The 23785-nt window shown below is 36.4% G+C and overlaps 1 protein-coding gene across 2 annotated transcripts in view; it reads right to left on the bottom strand.

Moving 5' to 3' along the window:
* UNC13C (unc-13 homolog C) overlaps positions 1-23785 on the bottom strand; it is a 663640-nt gene that overhangs the window by 410013 nt on the left and 229842 nt on the right. For both annotated transcript variants that reach the window (XM_077127956.1, XM_077127957.1), the window contains exons 5-6: positions 11254-11332; positions 8989-9060 (exon numbers count right to left, since the gene is read on the bottom strand). In XM_077127956.1, coding sequence (XP_076984071.1) covers positions 8989-9060; positions 11254-11332 — 151 coding nt within the window. The remainder of the gene's footprint in view (positions 1-8988; positions 9061-11253; positions 11333-23785) is intronic.

Here is a 23785-nt window from a genome sequence, read left to right as displayed (position 1 = left end):
AGACCATGACAGAATGAGGAGAATGGTTAGGGGACAGTCGAAGGAAGATAAGGAAGAAGCAGGTGACCTTTCCCCTCAGAGGAGACCGTTCTGCTGTCCTCTTGTGTGCCAAACAAAGCAAATCTTAAAGTCATAGAAAGTTGAGATAAAACAAAAATGGCTGATAATAAAAATAACTAACATTTACTATATACTTACCACATATCAAAACTTTTTTTGACATTTTAGATTTGTTATTTTATTTAATTCCCCTAACGAACCTTTAGAAATATTAGTATATTCATTCTACATATTGGAAGACTTACCTTTTAGCAACATGGTTTACTAGGTTGAAATAGTCTGCCTTTTACAAGTATTTTAATACATAGAAGAGCCCAAAATAAATAAATGGATTCCCCAGGTACCTGTAAAAAAATTAACTTAATCCCAGAATATTAAGAGCTGATTGTGAGGGAGTTGAAGGCTGTTTGGGACACAAGAAAACTCTAGGGGATGCAGACTTGGGTTTTATAGGCCATTTTGCAGACATCACAAGAGGACTTATTTGCACTGATTCTGGGTCTCTGGGAGGGGAAAAAAAGTCTATGTGACAAATGGAAACCTAGGCTTGTTATATATGGCTGTGAGATTCAAATTCATATCAATTGTTCTAAAGAATTTCAAGCCAAATTACTCATTTAAAAAACTTATTCCTGTGAAACTTCTGGAGCAATTGACAGAAACAAATGAAAAACACATCCACAATCCAGGACGAGCTGGACTCCAAAAGAGAATGAGTTGATAGGCAGGTAGGTAGGTAGATAAATAAATATATAATAGCAAACAACCTAGGCCACAAACTACTCTAATGAAGAAGCATCCCACAACAAACAAGAAAATTAGCACCCCAAGAAACTGAAAACTTAAAAGGACAATTCAAAAGAAACTATAAAATACATTTTAATAGAATATAAACATAAAATAAAGGATCATAAGCCATAATGAAATAATTGTGAACAATAAAAGGGGTAGAAATATCTGAAGAGAAACCAAATAGAATGCCAAAAATAAAATAAAAGTAAACACTGAAATTGAAAAAGCAACCTATATGTGTGTGTGTGTGTAAGTACACACACACACACACACATATATACATACATGCATGGAGAATAAAAACCACATTGAACTTAAGAGTTAGTGACTCTGGGAAAATCACCCAGAATATTGCACAGGGGAGTAATAGATTTAAAAACATGTGATAAGGCATCAGGAAATGAAGAATGGAATGAAAAAGCCTAATATAATCAGAGTTCTAGAGAGGTAAATATAGTTAAAGAGGAAGAGACAATATTTGAAAACTAAATAGCTGGATATTTTTCCAAACCAGAGAATGTTATTCATTCTTAGTTTGAAGAAACACAATTCCTGAGCACAAATAAAAATGAATCTACATCTAAACATATTATAGTGAAACTATAGTATTTGAGACAAGAAAAATACCTTTAAACAATCCAGAAAGAAGAGAAAGCTTACCTAGAAAACTATAAAAACAGATAATCAATTGACTTTTTCTCTTCAAAAATAGATGCAAGAGGACAGTGATATACTATATCAATGGGAAAATATATAAAATACCAGAGAGAAAATAACTGTCAAGTTAGAATTCTACACCCATCTTAACAATCATTGAAGAATAAATGTGAAATAAAGACATTTTCATCATTGTGCCAGTTTGGAAATATTATGTACCCAGAAAAGCCATGTTTTAAACCTAATCCATTCTTGTAGGAGCAGCCCTTTCTCTTCATCTTGATTCAATATTGTAGTGCAGAACTTTTGATTAGATTATCTCCAGGGAGATGAGGTGTGCCCAACTGTGGGTCTGACCTTTTGATTACATAGAGAGGTGACTCCACCCATGCCAGATCCCTTAAAAGAGGAAACAGTTTGGAAAGAGTTAGAAATGGCAGAAGACTCAGATCTGACAGAAATTTCATAGCAGAGCTGACACAGATGCAGACACATGGAGAACAGAGACAGATGTCTGCTTGGTGCCTAGCAGACATTGTCATGAGATGTTAAGCAAGCCAGATCCTGGAGAGAGCCAAGGGAAGTCAAGAGATGAAAGCCAGTCCTGGTGAGGTAAAGTGAGGAACTTCCACAGGGACAGAGGCTGAAAGCAATGGAGCCCAGGAGCAAGGGATCAGCAGATGCCAGCCACGTGACTACCCAGCTGACAGAGGTGTTGCTGACCCATCAGCCTTTCTTGAGTGAAGACAACCTCTTGTTGCTGCCTTAATTTGGACATTTTCATTTCATTAGAACTGAAAACTTGTAACATTACAATTCGCCTTTTAAAAGCCATTCCAGTTCTGATAAAACACATCCCAACAGACTGCAAACTAACATAATCATGGTTATAAAAATGTACTACTCCTAAAACCTCATTTAAAGAACTGCCAAAGAAAAAAAAAGTTTGAATTCAAAAAGAAGACAGGGGATAGAAAAAGCAGTATAAGCAGAGAATGAATATTATATTATACATTTAACAATCATAGCATGGGCTATTGAGGGTAGTGACGTAAGCCTAAGCATTTTCAGATCTTTCTGTTTTTACAGAAAGTTAACCTTAAAATGTGTAAAGTTAAGTATTTCTATTAAACATTTTAAAAATACATCCATTATATTAAAATAAAGAGTATAGACAACTTCCATTCCATTGAGGAAGAAGAGAAAATAAAGAAAATTCAACCTATGCAAAAGAGGGCTGGAAAGGAAATAAGTATTTTTTTTTTAAATAACAGAACTAAACTAAAGCATATCATGATACATGAAAATTGACTCCTCCTGTAAAAAGACAAATTCTTGGATGGAATTTTTAAAATTCAACCATGTGCCATTTATGAGATACTGATAAAACACACTACAATGGAAACAAAGGTATACAAAAAAGATGTATCAAGGAACTACTGACCAAATTAAACTAGTGTATCTATATTAATATCTCATAAAATAAATCTTAAGGAAAAACATTATAAGAGACTAACAAAAGTTTTAGCAAAAATTAGAAGAAACAATTCATTAGGAATATAGAAGTACTGAAAGTTATGTTCCGAACTAAAAAGCTCATATGGATATTTACAAATTGGTTATATATTAAACCATAAACCAATTCTCAATTAAACACCAAAGAGCGATTTTCATATGGTACATATTTTCTAAATATATGCAATAAAATTAGAAATCAGAAGCAAAAATAAGCAAGCGTCACTTATCTTTGGAAGATTAAATAAAACATTATAAATAATTGATGGGTCAAAGAACTAATCCCTGGATTATTCATGAAATATTTGTATCTGAATAACAATGAAAGAACTATATATCAAAACTTATGTGATGCAGCTAAAGAGTCCTGAGAGGAAAATATATAGCTTCAAGTACATATATTAGAAAAGAAAAATAAGACAATTAAGTTACAATACACGTGTGTGGTAAAAAACATAAACAAAAGCAAGAGAACTTAGAAGAAAAAGACAACTTCCTGGAAAAGATATAAATTATCAATTTGACTCAAGAGCAACATTTTAAATACCATGGATAGAATTATAACCACTAAATAAATCAACTGAAGGGAGAAATAACTACTTCAAAATAAGGACCAAACCCAGATCATTTTAAAAGCATGTTTTGCCAATCCTTCAAGTAACAGCAATACTTTTTTATGCAAACCATTCCAGTTAAGTTAAAAAAAGGAAGACTCTCCAATTTATTTTATGAAGGTATTTCAATATTGAAGCCAAAATTGTTCAAGGACAAATAAATCATAGATATGAAACAAGCAAACCATAGGCCATTTATACTTATGACCTTAGATGCACAGATTTTGAATAATTAGAAAACATAGGAGAAAATCAAGGTCATGAGTTTTATTAAGTTTTCCAAAGACCCATACTAGTAAATGATAGAGTTGAATCAACATCTTTGACAAACCAAAGACTGTTTTCTTGAAGGATGAAAGCTGGACTGATAGTAATTCTTTTAAAACAAGAGATCCTCTTTAAATTTTGCCACTAGTTTCCACTTCAACAATTTCTGAAAAGGAATATGTCCTTTAGCTACAAAAATAGAGCATGTGCTCTAAATATCTGATGGCAAGTCCCTGGTTCCATTGCCCCAACAGTAACCTTCTCTGTCTGGCACTGGGTAGAGCAAAGGGTAGCAGGAAGGGACTAAGTAGGGGCTGTTGTTATATATATGCAAAATGTTATTTATTTATATATATATATATACACACATAAGTTCTCCCTTTTAATTCTCATAACCTGCAAAATAATAACCATGACTTTCGTTTTACGGATGAGACCAACAAGTCTCAGGAAGGTGAAGGCTACTGTGTTAGTTAGATTCAGTTGTCAACTTGGCCAGGTGAGCATACCTGGTCTTGTTGCTGCGGACATAAGCCATGGTACGTGAACCTCATCTGTTGCCAATTACATCTGCAGTCAGCTAGGAGGCGTGTCTGCTGCAATGAGTGATGCTTGACTTAATTGGCTGGTGCTTAAATGAGAGATCGCAACATAGCATTGCAAAGCAGCTCAGCATTCCTCATCTCAGCACTAGCAGCTCAGCCCAGGACTTTGGAGATGCAGAAAGAAGTCACCCCGGGGAAAGTTGTTGGAACCCAGGGGCCTGGAGAGAAGACCAGCAGAGACCATCTTGTGCCTTCCACGTAAGAAAGAACCTCAGTGGAAAGTTAGCTGCCTTTCCTCTGAAGAACCAACAAAATAAATCCCCTTTTATTAAAAGCCAATCCGTCTCTGGTGTGTTGCATGCTGGCAGCTAGCAAACTAGAACAGCTACTGACAAGAAACAATTTTTCAAAGCTATAAAGTAGTGGAGTTGAGATTCGTATTAAGCCCATGCCCACTTCAGCACTGGGGCTTCCCTTTTCTGAGCACAGCATCCAAAGTACCTGGGTATACTCTGAGCCCACAGCTTCATGATTGAACCCCAAACATCAGGTAGGTGCTCTGACCTTCTAGTGCAACGCTAATAGGGCCCATCTTTTTGGGGGGACTGAATGCTGCAGCTAAGAGGACACTCTCCCATCTCAGACAAATCATGCCTTATTGTTAATTGACACTTCCTGGAAGCCTGCCATTAAACCAGTCCCCATAATCCCCAAACCTGGCCATCAACCCAGATTGGACAAACAGGGTTCTAGAATCCCTATTAGGACTGGTGATTTGATTTCTTTATTCTATATGAGTTTCCCATAACCCTCATCTGAACTTACCTTAGTTTAGACACTCCCGACTACTAGAGGTTTCCATTATGCCCTGTAATAAGAGTGCATAGAAAGCATAGCATCTCAGTTCCCTTCTCACTATAATATAAGCTTCATGAAGGCAGGGATTTTTAGTTGAGTTGCTCACTGCTTTTTCTCCAACGTTTGAGGCAACACCTGACACGCGGTAGGTGCTCAATAAATATATGTTGAATTATTGAATGAATCTATCTTGACTCTCCTACTATTGGGCCCACACCTAGGAAATGATCACTCTGTGAAAGCAAGTACAAAGCTGGACAATGTAGTGTCAGGCAGATGATTGTTTTATATAGATACCAGGTTGATTATACCTTCCTGTGTTATTGAGCCAAATAAATGGAAATTTTCAGAAACCTTAAAGACTTACTAGACTGAGATTCCCTATCAGTCCCAATAGCTTTTCCAAGGTGGGAATCAGTGTTGGATGGGGACACCTGGCAGTGAATCACCCACCGCCAATACAGTGTTAATGGAGGCAGTGCTGACTGGCTCACTGTCATCATGCATCGGACTTGAGGGCACTCTCCTTCACTGGAAGAGATGGCTGAGCTTTTTCACTGTACATCTCTTTAATTAAAGTAGAAGTGTTACCATCTGATATTTTCCACATGGCCAAACCACATTCCTTCATGTAAAGGCAAATAGTTCATGCTTTCACATCAAGGGTGCCTAAAAAGGATCAAGGAGTGGAAACCCTTCATTCAGCATTTATGTGGGTGGTCCATAAGACTGAATGTGACAGCCTGCCAAGAGTGACAGTTAATAAGGCAACTGTACAGAAGTCATATTTCATTTATTTTTTTGAGACATGAGCCTCAGGACCTGATAGCTCTAGAAAGAGCTAATAGTATCTATTCATCTACCCAACACTGTAGAGGACCCTGGACCATTTTTTTCATGCCTTCCAATGCCTACCTTCAGAAGCAGCTCCCTCCCTAAGTGGAAGAAGTTTCCATCTCTCTTTTCTCTGATCTCCAAAATCCCCTTCTATATATCAAAGATAAGTCCTTGTTTTTTCATAGCTTCAGCTAGACTAACCTTAATGGCCTTTAACTACCAAGCACACAAAAACAGAAGGTTAACTTAGGGGAAAACTTTGCCTAATTATAGTAGCAAAATAGCATTATAATATATATATTATAATATATACATAAATATAAAAAATAAATATATTTGCCTAATTATAATAGCAAAAATCACTATTTTTCACTCACTGAACTGTAACCCAAATGCCTTGTTTTGCTGGTGCTATGTTTTTAAACTGCACCCTGTCACTGGACAATAACAGGAGAACTCATGAACTGACCCCATCGGTATTCCTTTATCTTCTTTTGCAACCCTGAAATTGGGTGCCCTTTCATGTAGCACCTTATTGATTAATATGTGTCAGCCCAGAGCTAAACACCCTAAATTCCTAAACCATCTTGGATAATCAAGGTTAACACAGTGACATGAACAGTAGCCTACGTACGTAATCACTCTAGGCGAACTACCTCATCATCTCAAGACACCTTGCTTATTGTCCTAAGCCTGCCAGCCTTTGAGTGCTGTAAAACACAGAAGGTTTCTCCAGCTTGAGGGGGTAGATTTGAGGAACGGCCTCCTGTCTTCATAGGCTAGCCTTTGCTAAATCAACTTTTTCTCTTCTCAAAATCCTGGCGTCTACTGATTGATGTATTGGGTGAGGACTCACTTTTGAGCTGCAACACCACCAAACAGAGAAGTCTTTTACTTAGGCCTTATGAAACTAAAGAAGGAAAGTGATTTTTCTTTTCCTTGTGGGGGGCGGGGTGGGGTGCATGGTCTGGGAATTGAACCTGGTCTGGGAATCAAACCTGGGTCTCCCACACGGAGGGCAAGGATTCTACCACTGAACCACCCATGCACCTGGAAAGTGTTATTTTAAAGTTCCTTAAAAATATATCAATTGCTAATATAACCATAAAGTGAGGATGTGCTTTCTGCTTAGGGTCTCATAATTTCTATTGCTTTCCTGGGAACTTTTCAAAGGAATGAGTATGTATGGTTCAAACAAAATACCACATTTGAAAATATAAGAAAGGTGTAGTGTAGGAGTTTTAATTCTAAACCCTGGATTCATGATTTCTTCAAAAACAAAGGACTAGATGCTTTGAAATTCAGCAAGCAATATGGGGCTTTCTCATATACTAGAAGCTATCTACTTTCTCTTGTGTCCAAACTATCCTCAAAATACTACATAGGACCATAAATCTAATAATACCAGAGAAATCAGTCACATCTGTTATCCTGTGGCACAAAAGACAGTATTTTAGCTTGCTGTAGCTTCCAGATATCCAAATAGATACACACAGATTGCTGATGCGTTTTGGAGTTAGAGGGAAGTTTGCTGTTAAAGAGACCTACGAAAGATGTTCTTTTTGGTGGAATACGACAACGACAGGAAGAAAAGAATGAATATTGTAAATGTAAATAATGGTGTCTGAAGGTCAAGTGTATGGAAGGTTAAAATAAGCAACGTCATATTGTTGGCAATATTTTAATCCTATAAGAATGATAAAATCGGTCAAGTTAGGAAGAGTTAAGATATATTAGTTCCTACAAGGGAGGATGCAGACAAACTGTTGAGTTAGCAGTCCTTACAGAACATCTGTGTAGGATGGAGTGACCATGGCACGACATCCACGGCGCATTAGAATCACCTGGGGAGTTAAAACTACAACAATGACAACAAAAAATCATGTGCAGGCCATAAGCTGAGGCCCCTTAAATCAGCATCTCTGAGGAAGACTCAACTATCAGTATGTTGTAAAGCTCCCCTAGGAGATTCTAATCAACCAAATTTATGCATCCTTGACCTAGATATTTGCAGTCTACCTATATCTTCTAGTCACACTGTTTTTTTCATTCAATAAGCTTTTATAAACCATCTATCGCATGCCAGGTGGTGTAGGAAATTGGGGATGAAAACGTTTAACAACAAACAACACAGCTCCACACGCAATGATATCAGAGTCTAAAAGGAAAAATGTATGCAAGATAATCATATTAAGAATAACAAAAATAATAAAACGGCAGCTTATATTTATTGTTTTCTATGCAGTAGGCCATGCAGAGTGTTGTGCCTGCATCCATCCTCTCCTTTATTCCTCTGGTCTTACTATTCCCTCCACTTCATAGATGAGGGAACTCAGGCTCAGAGAAGTTACATTACTTGCCTCAAGTAGCACTGTTAATTAAATGACACAGATGGGACAGACACCAGCCAGCCTTCTCTCTTAACCATCCTCTACTATGAAGGTCATGATTGAACTATAAAAGCTCAGAGAAGGAAACTAATAGCTCACCAGAAGGGGTGTGGCACGTGTTTGAGGAAGGCCTTATGAAGGAGGTGAGCCTTGAACTAGGTCTTAAAATATTAGCAGGATTTTTTTTTTCATTTGAAGAATAACAGTTACATTATGTCAGGATGGAAGAACATGTTTAAAGATGGGAAAGAGCCTGCATATTTGAGGAGCAGAGACTCATTTGATTAATAGGGAAGCTAAGTCCCGGAGGAAGTGTGTTCAGTGTTAGACTTCTCCCGGGCTCCTAGTCAACCCAGGAACGCTGGCACAAACACTACAGGTGAGTAGTTTAAGCAGAATAGCCCCCACTATGGCTACGATCAATACTTCTGCAGCAATTACCATGACACCCACCAGTTCCTCGTTGTTTAGCGATGTCCTAATCACCATAGCCAGGGAGAGTCCAGATTTCCGGGCAGCCAGGGTCTGCAACAAACAGCATTGTGACTTTGTGATACCTGGGAAGGCTTCCGTGTACATATCGCTCAGCAGAATGCCAATATGTAAGAGGATCTACCCTTGCTGTTCACATTTCAGCCAAAGGGATCAATTCACCTGCCATTTCCATAGTCACTGATTTATTCAGAACGTGGACTCAAGGAACATTCAAACTAGAAAGGCCTCTTTGATGCTCAAATCCAACCACTACATTTTACAGCTGAGAAAACTGAGGCCCAACCAGAGTTGGAAAGACAAGTCCCAGGCTTCTTGGCTAGCAAAGGCTTCTAGATCTTTGTTTTTCCCCAGGGTGGTTATGGTCACCTTCCTTCATAAAACACGACTGGACACAGAGCCAGTCTGACTCCTGTGTTGTCCTGAACTACAGCTGGTGCTAGATGGGTCTTGGGTCCTTCCGAGTTTCCTAAAATATTCTTCCATGTCTATCCAGGATAGTCCCTTCCCCCTGGCCATTTTATGTACTGAGAATCATTGTGCCCAGATTCGTTTCCTTCACTCAATGCTGGTAACTTAGATTTTAAGTCCCTCTAGTGACTTAAAATCCACTTCATTAAGTCCCTCTAATGAAATGGAATCATTATCATATGCTCCTAACAAAATAGACATAACATGAAAATTTGGTAATGCTGTAGAGAAATTTGGAAATCAGAGGATCCATTTGGGAATATTAAATCTGCTATTCCATTAGGAGCAAAGGGAAATCAGAATAGAGTAATACAATCCTGATGAGCTCTGCCTCTAATCCCATCCGGTCATAAAGATATCTCCCCAGGGCCACAGAGCCATGGACTCTGACAAAATTCCGCATGAATTTAAGTAAGGAGGCCACTCTCCAACACCCCTACCCCAAATGTGCAAACCTTTAGGGGCTTACCTCTAAGGGTTTACTCAAGATGATCTTCCAGTATCTGACAAGTATTGTCATTAAAATAACATTTGTATCTATTTTAGCCTGTCATTTGCACCTGTTCTGCAAATAATTTAGTCTTTTAGAATTAAGCTAGGTCTTAACTTCTCCAGATTTACTAAGCATACTCTGTCTTTTTATTTCCCTACCGTGCCCTCTTTTACCTCATGATTAAGTGCAGTTTACATTTGAGGATTGGCAAATATTACTTAAAACAAATTGAAAAGCCACTTACCATGGCCTGAAGATTCCATGAGCGAAAGGAAACAAAGTATAAATAATTAGATATATCAAAGGTGGGAAAAGAGTAAAATGATGTTAGATGAGCCAAACACTGAAGGATAATGTCTACACTGTAATGACAGGAATCTAAGCTAGGTGCACATATTTTCATACTTGGCAATCTTAGACCTTTCCAGTAAATACCTTATTTTTCCATTTTTCCTAATTTAAAACCACAGTGAAGGCATTCAGATGTAGGTTTCCTTAGCAAAATTAAAGTTTACCGATATCAATAAATTATCCTCATTTTGCCAAAAAGGAAATTTCTGTTTTCCTGTGGAAAAAGTACTTTTTTCATTAAGAATATGCCTACAGAAAAATGTGAAGACATTTTGGATGATATAAGAACAGTCTTTTTCATGCTTTGATGGGCTAGTTGTCTTTACAATCTAATACACGCCATTATCAATTTCTGGATGGGCCCAACATCTTTTACTGAAAGAGAGTTTGAGTTATGTCTGGGCTAATAAAATTGTTAATGACTTGGGAGCCATGATTTTCCTTACAAAGTAAGACACTTTATTAATTTGTCTATAATGGATCTTAATATAATTGAATAAAGAATTGATTAATATTATCTGCTTGCATTATAAAGTATTAAAGTCTATGGAGTTAAAGTGAAGCAGTTCAAATCTATCCTTAAAATTTGCTAATTAAACTTATGGTCATTTATGACACTGAACACACCAAAGCCCATTTGCAGCAGCTCACCTGGCATGCTGCATGATATCTTTTTGCTTAATTATAGGGTCATTTTAACTCAATTTGCATTTTCAACTAATATAAAAAACTGTCAAAAGGTTAGTGTTAGTTCATCTAATAAATTTTAAGGAAATGAATCTAACACTTGGTAGAATGTTACATATTTTATTCCAAGAAACACTTTGTAAGTTAGGCTGTTAATGAGAACAACAGTTATAATAGAGAAAAAAGATAATACAGGCAAAGAAAATCAAATAGGAGTAACTTACCACATCCCGTACAATAGGCAAAGTTTTTTTCCTGCGGAGATCTGGCATACTGTCAATCCCATAAAGTCCCTGCCCTGCCCTGAAAGGGGGAAAAAAAAGGAATTCTTTCACTGGGCACAATCACATCCTGTAAGAAAAAAAAATCCACTCTTTATAGTATATAGGCTGGGAAGAAAAATTAGATGGGAACAATGGATTTCAGTGTTCATGAGCAAAAATTCCAAGACTCTGGGACCTTGTCCAGTATGGGGGAAAAAGACTCTAGCTACTATATCTAGGGCTCACTTGGTATCTTGGATAGCTACACAGACTGAAACTTTAAAATAGAGATGGCCTGGTTTGACACACTGCTTTTATGTCAATAGCACAGAGAGGAGAATCAAAATCATTAGGCATATGAAACTTTGTACCTCTAAAAAGAAAAGGACAAAATCATTTTTAGTGTAAGTTTATCCATCAACATTGGTAAGGAAATTTCCTTTAATAGAAAATATTTTTTATGTTGCATCTCCACAGATTAAACTCCAAAAAGTCACCTCGAGGATGCATGAAGTAATTTTAAAAATTGAAAATATTACTCTGGACAAGAAATTTCACTTAGCTGAATTTATCCCTCAGATACATTTGCTATATGAAAATAAATTGTTGTGCAAAGATGTTCCATGCAAGATTTTTTTGAGATACCAGCAAAAGCTACATAACCTTAATATCCATTAGTAGTATATTGATGAAATGAATTACAGTTCACTAAACAATGGAAAAGTGTGATAATTAAAGTGAATGGTATAAAAATGTAGGTATGTAATGAAAGAATATCCACAAAATATTAAGTGAAAAAGCAGATTTGCATATTAATAAGTTTAGTATGATCTCATATATGTATATGCACTTATATATGCAGGGAAATATCTAGAAGTATATTCATCATTGTTACTTCTATGGAGTGAAATTGAGTGAGAGAAAAAGAGAAGAAACAGTTATAAACTTTATATACATTTCCATTTTTTATTAGAGAAAGTGTAGGTATAGAGAAAAACCATATAGAAAATACAGAGTTCACATATACTCCTCCCACACACATAGTCTTCCTTATAATTAACAATTTCCATTAGCATGGTATCTTTTTTATAAACAATATTATTATTATACTATTAACTATAGCCCATAATTAACATTAGGGTTCACTGTTATTGCTGTATGATTCTTTGGTCTTTTTTTTAAACTTTTTTTATTGTAGAGTATAACATATAAACAAAGCAAGATTCTTTGGTTTTTAAAAAGTTTTAGTCTGGTAATATATGTACAACCTAAAATTTCCCCTTTTCACTACATTCAAAAATACAATTCAGTGTGTTCATTGCATTTACAATGTCGTGTCACCATCACCACCATCCACGTTACCAACATATTTCCATCACCCCAACCAGAAACACTGCACCAGTTAAGCATTAACTCTCCACCTGCCACCAACCTGGCCCTGGTAACCTGTGTCCTAGTGTCTGGCTCTATGAATTTGCTTATTCTAATTATTTCATATCAGTGAGATCCTACCATATTTGTCATTTTCTATCTGGCTTGTTTCATTCACAGCATGTCTTCAAGCTTCATCCATGTTGTTGCATGTATCAGAACATCATTTATTTTTATGGCCAAATAGTATTTTGTTGCATGCCTATACCCCAATTATTTATCCATTCATCTGTTGATGGATACTTGGGCTGCTTCCATCTTTTGGCAATTGTGAGGAATGCTGCTGTGCAAATATATGTTCAAATCCCTGCTTTCAGTTCTTTGGGGTATATACCTAGAAGCAAGATTGCCACATAATAGCTTTCTGAGGAACTGCCACAGAATTTTCTACAGCAACTGCACCATTTTGCACTCCTACCAATAATGAATGAGTGTTCCTATTTATCCACATCCTCTCTGACACTTGTTATTTTCTTTTTTTTTTTTTTAATAGTAGCCATTCTAGTGCGTGTGAAATGGTATCTCATTGTAGTTTTTATTGGCATTACTTTAATGGCTAATTATGTTGAGTACTTTGTCATGCTTATTGGCAAATTGTATATCTTTTTTTGTGAAATGTTTATTCAAGACTTTTGTCCATTTTCTAATTGGATTACTTGCCTTTTTGTGTTCCGTGTTGGATTTCTTTATATGTTCTGAATATTAAGCCCTTATCAGCTATGTGGTTTCCAAATATTTTCTTCCATTTTGTATGTTATCTTTTTACTTTCATGATAAAGTCCTTTGATACACAAAAGTTTTAGGTTTTGATGAAATCCCATTTATGTATTTTTTCTTTCACTGCCTACGCTTTGGGTGTAAATTCTAAGAAACCACTGAATAATACAAGGTCCTGAAGATGCTTCTCTATGTTTTCTTCTAGGAGTTTTATAGTTCTGATTCTTATATTTTGAGTTGAATTTTCCATATGTTGTGAAATAGGGGTCCACCTTCATTCTTTTGCATATGGATATACAGTTTTCTCGCACCATTTATTTAAGAGACCATTTTTTTACTCATTGAGTAGCCCCGTCAGAAATCATGGTCATAGACATGAAGATATATTTCATTAAACTCAATTTGATTCTATTGTTCTATATGTCTTTGTTCAGTAGCATGCTATTTTGTTTACTGTGGGTTTGTCATAAGTTCTAAGATTGGGAAGTATGAATCCTCTAACTTTGTTCTTGTTTTTTAAAGAAGATTTTGGCTATTAGGGGTCCCTTACTCTTCCACATAAATGGGAGGATGTGCTTTCTCATTTCTGCAAAGAAGACTGTGGAACTTTAAATTGGGATTGCAATTAATCTATAAATTGCTTTTGGTGAAACTGACATCTTAACGATATTTAGTCTTCCAATCCATAAACATTGGAACACACTTTCAGTTTTATAGATCCTCGATTTTTTTAGCACTGTTGTTCTAGTTTTTCATCAATAAGTCCTTTACATCCTTGGTTAAATCTGTTCCTAGACATTTGGCTTTCTTATTTGTTATGGTAAATGGATTTTTTTCTTGATTTCCTTTTCAGATTGTTACTTACTAGGATATAGGAACATTACTGATTTGGGGTTGTTGACCTTGTACCCCAAATCAGTAATTTGCTGAATTCTTTTGATGACTCTAAGAGATTTTATTGTGAATTTTTCAGGACTTTCGTATATAGGATCATGTCATCTGCAAACAGAACATTTTACTTCTTCCTTTCTACATCAGATGACTTTTCTTTCTTTTGCCTAATTGCTCTGTCTTAAAGCTCCAATACAATGTTGAATGAGAGTGGTTACGGTGGACGTTCTGCCTTTCACCACTAAGAATGATGTTGCTGTGGGTTTCTCATGTTGAGGAAGTTTCCTTCTATTCCTAGGTTTCTAAGGGTTTTTACTAACTGCTGCATTTTGTTGAATGCTGTTCTATTTTGCTAGCTGCCGGAATGCAACACACCAGAGAGAGATTGCCTTTCAATGAAAGGGGATTTATTCAGTTAACGAATAGTTCTTCAGAGGAAAGGCAGCTAACTTTCAACTGAGGTTCTTTCTTATGTAGGAAGGCACAGGGTGATCTCTGCTGGTCTTCTCTCCAGGCCTCTGGGCTCCAACAACTTTCCCTGGGGTGATTCCTTTCTGCATCTCCATAGGCCTGGCCTGGGCTGAGCTGCGAGTGCTGAGATGAGGTATGTGGAGTTGCCTGGGCTGTGCTACATTGAGTTCTCTCATTTAAGCACCAGCCAATTAAATCAAACATCATTCATTGCAGCAAGCATGCCTCCTAGCCGACTGCAGATGTAATCAGCAATAGATGAGGTTCACATGCCATTGGCTCGTGTCCACAGCAACAGAACTAGGCACCTTTACCTGGTCAAGTTAACACCTGAATCTAACTACCACAAATGCCTTTTCTGCATCATTGAGATGCTGTCAATGTGGAGTATCACATTAATTGAGTTTTTTATGTAGACCTTGTATACCTGGGATAAATCCCATTTGTTCATGATGCATAATTATTTTCAGGTATTGTTGGATTCAGTTTGCTCATATTTTGTTGAAAATTTCTGCATCTATATTCATAAGGAATATTGGTCTGTAATCCTTTTTTGTGGTACCTTTATTTGGTTTTAATATTAGGGAGTTGCTGACCTTAGAGTAATATACAGGATTAAAATAATTTGTTGTACAAGTATGTTCAGTGTAACATTTTTTAATATAAAGAAAAGTATGTAACCTAAATATTCATCAATAGTATACTGAATACAGAAATATAGTGCATTATATTATGGGAAAATGCAACAATTAAAGTGCATGACATAAATGTATATGTATGTATCTGAAAAAATACTCATATATTATGTGAAAAAAGCAAGTTTGCAATTTCTAAGCTTAGTATATTCCGTGTAGGTGCTACTTATATATGCCCAGAAAATATCTATAAGGATATTCATCAAATTGATAACTAGAGTTACTTCTGTGGGGTAAAGTTGGTTAACATAAAATTAGTTGACTCTCGCTATGTTTTAAAGTTTGTACTCTTCAACTTTTTCTAATGAGCATTTTTCATTTTTCCAATTAGAAATAATTTTAAAAGGTATGAACCCTTACGTTTCCTAAAAATGAGTTTAATACCTTGTATTTGATTTTTTATTACATCAAATCTAGTCTTGTATACCCCCAAGAAGGCACTGAGATGACTGTTGTGAACTTTCTTTTATGCCCACTTGAAGTATAAACCTCTTGCCTATTGCTTCTGCATGCTAGCTGGGCAGCTCTGCCAATGGAACCGCTAAACCGGCCAATATGGCTCTCAGCATTTTACAGTTCAACTTGCAACCTAGTCACATTTCTATATTCTTGCTGCTCAGCTTAATAAAGGGGAACTTTTTGTTTTATTGGGTTTTTCTTAGTGGCCATGTTCTTAACTTCAACATTTCTAGCTGTATTAATAGTTTGGTGACCTTGGAAAACTCACTGAATCCATCATAGAATTCAGCAGAATAGTAATAAAAGCCAAATAATAATAAAGGTGAAATGTAACAAATAAATAAATAGAAATAACAGCAAACATCATGTGTTAGAAAATAAGGATCAGATTCCGTGAAAATATCAAAGTCCTTATACTCGTGGAAGGAGAATGTCAATTGTTCTAGTTTGCTAGCTGCCCGAATGCAATGTACGAGAAATGGAGTGGCTTTTAAAAGGGGGATTTTAATGAGTTGCTAGTTTATAGTTCTAAGGCTGAGAAAATGTCCCAATTAAAGCAAGTCTATAGGAATGTCCAATCAAAGGCATCCAGGGAAAAGATATCTTGGTTCAAGAAGGTCGATAAAGTTCAGGGTTTCTCTCTCAAGTGGAAGGGCACGTGGCAAACACAGAGTTTCTCTCTCATCTGGAAAGGCACATGGTGAACATGGTCAGGGTTCCTCTTTAACCTGGAAGGGCACATCATGAACACGGTGTCATCTGCTGGCTTCTTCTCCTGGCTTCCTGTTTCATGAAGCTCCCTGGGAGGTATTTTCCTTCTTCATCTTCAAAGGTCACTGGCTTGTGGGCTCTCTGTTTCTCGTGGCTATGTCATTCTGCTCTGCTCTCTCTGAATCTCTTTCATTCTCCAAAATGTTTCCTCTTTCATAGGACTCCAGAAATTTATTAAGACCCACCCAAATGGGTGGAGACATGTCACCTAATCCAGTTTAACAACCACTCTTGATTAAATCACATCTCCAGGGAGATGATCCGATTACAGTTTCAAACATATAGTATTGAATAGGGATTATTCTGCCTTTATGAAATGGGATTTAGATTAAAACATGGCTTTTCTAGGGGACGTACATCCTTTCAAATTAGCACATCAATGATGAAGAAAATCACACTTGCAATTATGCACTTCAACTAAAAGTCGCCATTGGTTTAGATCTTAAAATAAAAGAGTGAACGTGGGGCAGAGAGCAAGAAAGAGGAAAAGAAAAAAGTGAAAGAGATAAGTTAGAAGAGAAAAGAAAGGTGTGGGTGGGGAGAAATGACATTTAGGATCATGTCCACCACTGCTTCTGCGGGGAAAGGGGTTACTCGGGCTTCATTCATTGCCTAGAATAATGCCACTTGGCAGTCTAGGCCAAGAGCTGTGATTGTCACAGAGACAGTGGAAACTCAAGGATTAGAATTATGAAAAAAAAAACACTGGCAGCAGGCCTTTCTGAACTGCAAGGAGCTGCAGAGTGATGAAAGGGGAAAAGGATGATCAATGTTTCCTTTTTTCTGATCCCTGTTTTAAGGAAGCCATCAACTACCCCATCATTCCCACTGCTTTCCAGTTAAGGCTTAATCCTTTCCCCTCAAACATCAAGTTATTGGGAAAAGAGTTATGTAAGTTTTTGGAAGGAGTTTTCCAATTTCATTTGCTCCAATCTTAAGCTCCAATTCTAAGTCAATTCCACTTCTCTCCTCTGCAAGTAAAACTACCAATGAAATAAAACGAATGTTAATAAATGTCCCTTTACCACATTACGTGGCAATCACACTAAGTACTGTGTTTTGAAATATTTTGACATAAACGATGTGACTCTCATAGTCAAGTGAAGAAACACTTTCGATTGAGATAATGTTTGAGAAAGTTATTTATAAAGTGCACAGTGTTATATAAATGAGTTGTGTAGTTTCTTCCATCATTGATGATTTGTTTCTTTAATAAATTCCTTTTCATGAAATTTAATTCAAATTCCCAAAATATACCCAGATGAATTCAAGAATAAGTTCCATATGTGTGTTTTCTTTGACCTCCTACTTCATCCCTAAGTTTGCCTCATGAGATCAGAGATATTCAAGGAGCAAGGCCAAATCTGAGCATTACAGAATAATAAGCTCAAGTTAGAAGACATTGATCCAAAATTCATCTCTTCCATTTCTGACTTTATCACTCATTTAATTTCATTCAACCTACATTTTGTAATTTGAAAATTATAGTATATATAAAATGCTCTTTCAGACTTCACAGTTTGCCTAAAAAATTGTTCTTCATCAGGTTGTGTTCCCTGACAATTTTACATTTTAATCATTACTTTCAGAAGTTTATACAAACATACACTTTCATGAGTCTATTCCTGCACTAATAACAAAGCTTCTACTGCAAACACGAACCTTAAAAGATCTGCCCTACTGGCTTCACCCCATGCAGAGAGAAGCACTCAATAAATGCTGCAGAACTCTAAACAAATGCAAGATAGTTTTGCAATATTTATTGAGAGGCTTCCTCTCCAGGAAGAGATCTGGGAAAACCTGCATAACAAAAAAAAAATGGCAAAGACTGGAAATATTGGTAGATAAATAAATTAGTCAAGTAAAAGGACATTATTCATAGACACTAAAACAGAAAAAGTAAGCTAGGCTTGATGAGAAGGAGATCAGAGGGAGTCATCAAATCAGAAAAATTATTCTGAGGGTGAGATCTGATTTTGGAGGAGAAGCGGTTGAGTTCAGCCCCATTAGGACAGCCAAATTAATTTAGGGCAGAACTCACAGGTTCTGTCCATGGCTAGCAAATGAGATAGCAGTAGCTGATATTTATGTGGTACTTACCAGGTGCCGGATACCATGTTAACAATCATAGCTAACGTTCACAAAGAGTCTACTGTTCTAAGCATTTTGCAAACATTAACTCACCAAAAAATTCTATGAGGTACAGGTACAATCATTTCCCTCTTTTTATAAATAAGGAGATGGGGGCATGCTCTATTAAAGTTTAAGAAACTTTACCCACTTAAAAGTGGGTAAGAATTTAACTGCCACTTTTCTAGAAAATGGAACTTTATTCTGTTTTTTCTTATTCAGAAGTATAAATAAATAGGAAAACAATCTGAATCAGCATTCTCTCAGGTTCTGTTCACAATGTCTTGGGAATTCTTGGTTCTATAAAGCATTAGATCCTGTTCCAGAACCACGTGGTTGCTTAGCTCAAGGCAGGCATCAGACACATGAGGCAATGCCTGCATTCAATGTTCGCAACTCACATTTGGAATAGGCCTATTAATCATAATCAAATCACTGTTGTTCCCCTATCTCTCAAGCATTATCTCAAGTAACTCCAGACTCATATTCCTATAAAACCTATCTAGTTTGCTAGCCATGGAGTTCCTATAAGGAATATGAGTTGGTTAATTCTGAATAATCCCCAGGGTTACTATCTCGGTAAGGGATGATAGAGTCAGAATTTGAACCCAGGTTCGGGGGCTTGCCATGCTCTACTGTGAGATGATTGGCTCATTTCATATCTACAACAATAACGGCCGGGCCCTACAATTAAACCCATTTTACATTTAAGGAAACTGATGTTAAACAACTGACCCAGGCTGGGTCACACGGCTGGTATATAGCAGACCTATACTATGCGCAGGATTGTTTTACCTCAAACCTCATGTTTTTAATAACCAACAGCTTTTTGCTAGGAGGAAATTAGAGGCCTGTCTCATTTGATCCAGGGGTGCTGCCATCATTTGGGAATTCTTTCAAGGGATTCCAAAGATTGTCTTCAGATCAGAAACCCTGTTCCACTACATTAGATAATCTAAATCTCCTCAAATAATCCTCTGCCACCACTACAGTTTTCTCCCCAGGGAAAAAAGGAGCATTTAGATTTCTAATTGGCATTGCAGATGAGATAAAGGGTCAGGCAGTCTTCGGAATATTTGGAAAGTCAGATCATATAAAATTGACAAAATGAATATAATTTCATAGGCTAAATTAAGTAAGACGTATTCCAATTCAACATTTGCTCTATTGCATGGTTTTAATATATATAGTAGATTTCATTTCCAGCATAATTTGTTGTTCTTTCTACATATGTTTGTTCTATCTATATATGCTTTTTTCCCACACGTTTGTTCTTCCTATAACAATATCAAAAGGATTTTGCTGAGTTTAATAAAATCTGAGGTTCAAAAGCATATTGATGCATACCTTAACACAGTTTAATCATTTTGTTTAAAAATATAGACACAATATAAATTTTCTAAAGGACATATACACTATAATTTTTAAGAAATTTGGTACTTCAGTCAAGGAAGGAAAAAGCTGATTTCCTACATAAGTTCATGGGAATATTGATTATTATTAATATTTCTATCCAAATTCATCTGCTAACACAGTGAACATTTAGATTGGAAAAAACTCTAACAAGGTACCAGGAGGGTGTCACATGAAAAGCACCAAGCAGATTTCCCAGTGGTAGATCTTCCTGATGATGGGACAAAGGTATGCCATTTCTACAAGTAGATGGGTGACAGTTTACTGCCTAATATACATATACTAGCTAATTTCCATTAGAAATCAGAAATGTCTTAGACTTCATTTATAGGCAAAGGAGTTGCTGAATTCCTTGAAGACTATAGGCCTAAAACTGAAAAACAAAAGCAAATAAGCTTATTTATGATTATTCTGTTTCCAAGGCAGTTATCGAGCAGGATTACATAATTAATCTTTTTCAGCATTATGCAATATTAAAGCAATGCAAAAGATTAATGATGGATCATTCTAAATCCCTGTCTTTTAATACAGCTACATTCTCTTTCTGACTTTTTAAAACAACTCTTTGTATTTATTTAATTACTTAACGGCAAACACAATAATCTATTTCGCTTAACATTAAATATTGCACAGGTTTTTTTACACAATTTTGCTGATGGTCATTAAATACTTTATTTAATTATTCATCTGCATATCAGTTATTTAATTTTGACTTTTCTTTTTTCCCCTGCTCTTTTTTTTGTTATTGTCAACACTGAATGAATATTTGCATCTATAATTAATGCTTCTGTTTAGTGAGAGGTATTACCTGTAATTCCTTTGATATATTCAGATGCCCAAACAGAACATCAATCACAGGTAGTATCAAGTGAGAGACACTTTTACATTCCTCACGATTGAGTTAAACCCGAGTAAGTTTATACTGATAGCACTAAAGACACTGCATGCTGACAGATTGTATTTTTTTTTCTTTTCATTCATCAATAGAGATAGAAATACCATCACCAGTATCTGCGTTGAGTAGGAAGGATGACAGCAATAATTAAAGAATTTTCAGATTTCTGTCCTAATATAAGTGAGAGTTTAAATCTGTTCCATCTGCTGGTTCAAACATCCAGGCAGAATGGTGGTTTCTAAGATTTAAGACTTTGTGCTGGGCATGTGAAGCACTGACTGGACAGGCCCAGCTGCCAGTGTTCGATCTCACACTAAAAGGAGTATGCATCTCACTGGCTCTGGTCACACTTTTCTTTGGGTTTACGCAATTGACTTCTTCTCACTCTCAGTGACACCAACTTATCTTCTCACCCTTTAAATGTTTCTATTCTCCCAGGTTCTGTCCCAGACCCTCATCTCATAACAATCTGCATGATCTTCTCGGTTGATTTCATCTGTTTTATGGTCCCCAAATCTGTCTCCACTTTTCCCACTCCCCGTATCCAATTAATCACCAAATCCTAAAGATTCCTTGATTCCAGACTTCGCTGAAGCCAAGACCCCTTCTGTCATAACCTGCAGCATTGTTTCATGTGCCATTATGAAAAATATCAAAGTAAAGTAACACCTTGCTTTCCTAATAATTCAAATTTAAATGTTATACTTATTGAGATAGCCCTTAAACTGATTTAATCTATGCCATCATATTTTGTTATGTTTCAGTTACTTTTGTCCATACATGAAAAGGAAAATAGTAATGAAATAAATTTCTCGTTCTCATCCAACTTTTCAGAATTATTCTTCAACCCAATATTGTCAATGTCTGGGAATTTTCTCAAATTATTGCCCTCTCAGCTATCAAGAGCTTTGCTTATTTAGCTTATTTAAAATAGAGCTTCATTATTGACTCTGAGATGTTAGTCCAAGGGACAAACACACTGCAGGTTTTATCCCGGTGTGCACTCAACTTTACCAAAAGTAACTAAAGAGACTTAACAAGACTCCTATCCTACCTCAGATTATCCTTATGCTTTGAAAACTGAAACATTAAGAGATTGCAGTTATCAGGCTATGCCCCAGCAATAACAATCAAGTCATGACACTTTCCGAGGACACATTTAACTAAGTTGACAAGTGTCCAGGCAATGAAAATGCTTACGACTGCTACCTGGCTATCAATGATTTTTGGAGTCCAATTATTAAGATGTATCCTAAAATAGTGCCCCATTCAGGTCTTACATTGTACCTGTTCTCTCAGATTTATTGCCAATTTTCTACATTGCCAATTGAGTGATTTTTCCAGAACACCAATCTAAACATGCTAATTTCATACTCAATATCCCCTATTGCTTACAGGATATAGGAGAAACACTTTTGCATCCCTGTAAGGTACAATCACCCCTCCAGTCTCATCTCTTTCAACTCATCCCATCTACTTTCTTGCTCAAGCTATCTTGAGCTGACCCTCAGGGAAGCACACTATTCCACACCTCTCTGTTTTACTCCACCAATGCTCTCCACAGGGACTGGCCTCCTTACTGAGTGTCATAGGCTAACATCTACTTGCCTCTCAAGTGAAATTTGAATGTAACACTCATTGATCTATAACTTAGATGTAAATACTTCTTTCCTATCTCAGACAACTGTGCCTCCCCCATAACCTCAACATCATCAGGGGTTATGAACCAAGGAAGGGGGAAAGAGGGGATTTGTGGTCCCTGCCTCTCAAATGGACTTCCCATCACCTTCACGGGTTGAAACATGAATATTTGTTATCGACAGGAGATGTCCTGCTTTTAGTTGAACTGGGGCAGAAATCTGTTTGAGAACAACTGCTTGAAGTATTTTGTCTTAGTTCTTGTAAGTTCTTGCGTTCAGTTTGTTTATATGCAACAGTCCCACTAGATTATATGCTTCAAAATAATAAGGAATAAATCTTACTCATCTCTATTTCCCCAGAACCAACTCTAGCATGTAGCAGGTTGCAAAATAAGTATTTATGGAGGGAACAAAAAGTGGAGGTTTAAATAAATAGGGCTTGATACCAGAGAGATTTGATATCAAATAATAGGAAACTGTCTCCATGGGCTTGATTTTAAGAGATCCTTATATTTGAAGTACCTGAAAAGAGCAGACGGGTCTGAGGATCAAGGAAAGTCATGGGACTCACATTAAAGTAGGCTAGTAGGAAGAAGATAAGAGTCTAGTTATTAGACTGGTAAGTATTATTTAACCTCTATGAATTTCATTTTAATCATATAGAAAGTATAAAAATTAATTTCCTTGACTAATTGATATAACAAGTGTAAATAAATTATGAATTGTTGATAGCACTTATTTTATTGTAACATATACACACAGGAATGGTATTGAAGCTGAGGGCATGTAAACTGGTGCATTATTGCCCTAGGGTTAATTATATCCCTCCATACTAAGAACAGACTAGTCACAGAATCTGCCAGACATGAACTTGTAGGTATCTGCTTAGAGAATTCAAAGAAGAGTAGGATCGGAAACTAAAGATGTGATTGTTTTGTACTCTAGGTTGTATTCTGAACTCAACATTCTCTTCTGATTTG

Source organism: Tamandua tetradactyla, chromosome 14, assembly GCF_023851605.1.
Source record: "Tamandua tetradactyla isolate mTamTet1 chromosome 14, mTamTet1.pri, whole genome shotgun sequence".
Lineage (NCBI taxonomy): Eukaryota > Metazoa > Chordata > Mammalia > Pilosa > Myrmecophagidae > Tamandua > Tamandua tetradactyla.
The sequence above is the reverse complement of the archived record's forward strand: the minus strand, read 5'-3'. Positions and strand labels throughout refer to the sequence as shown.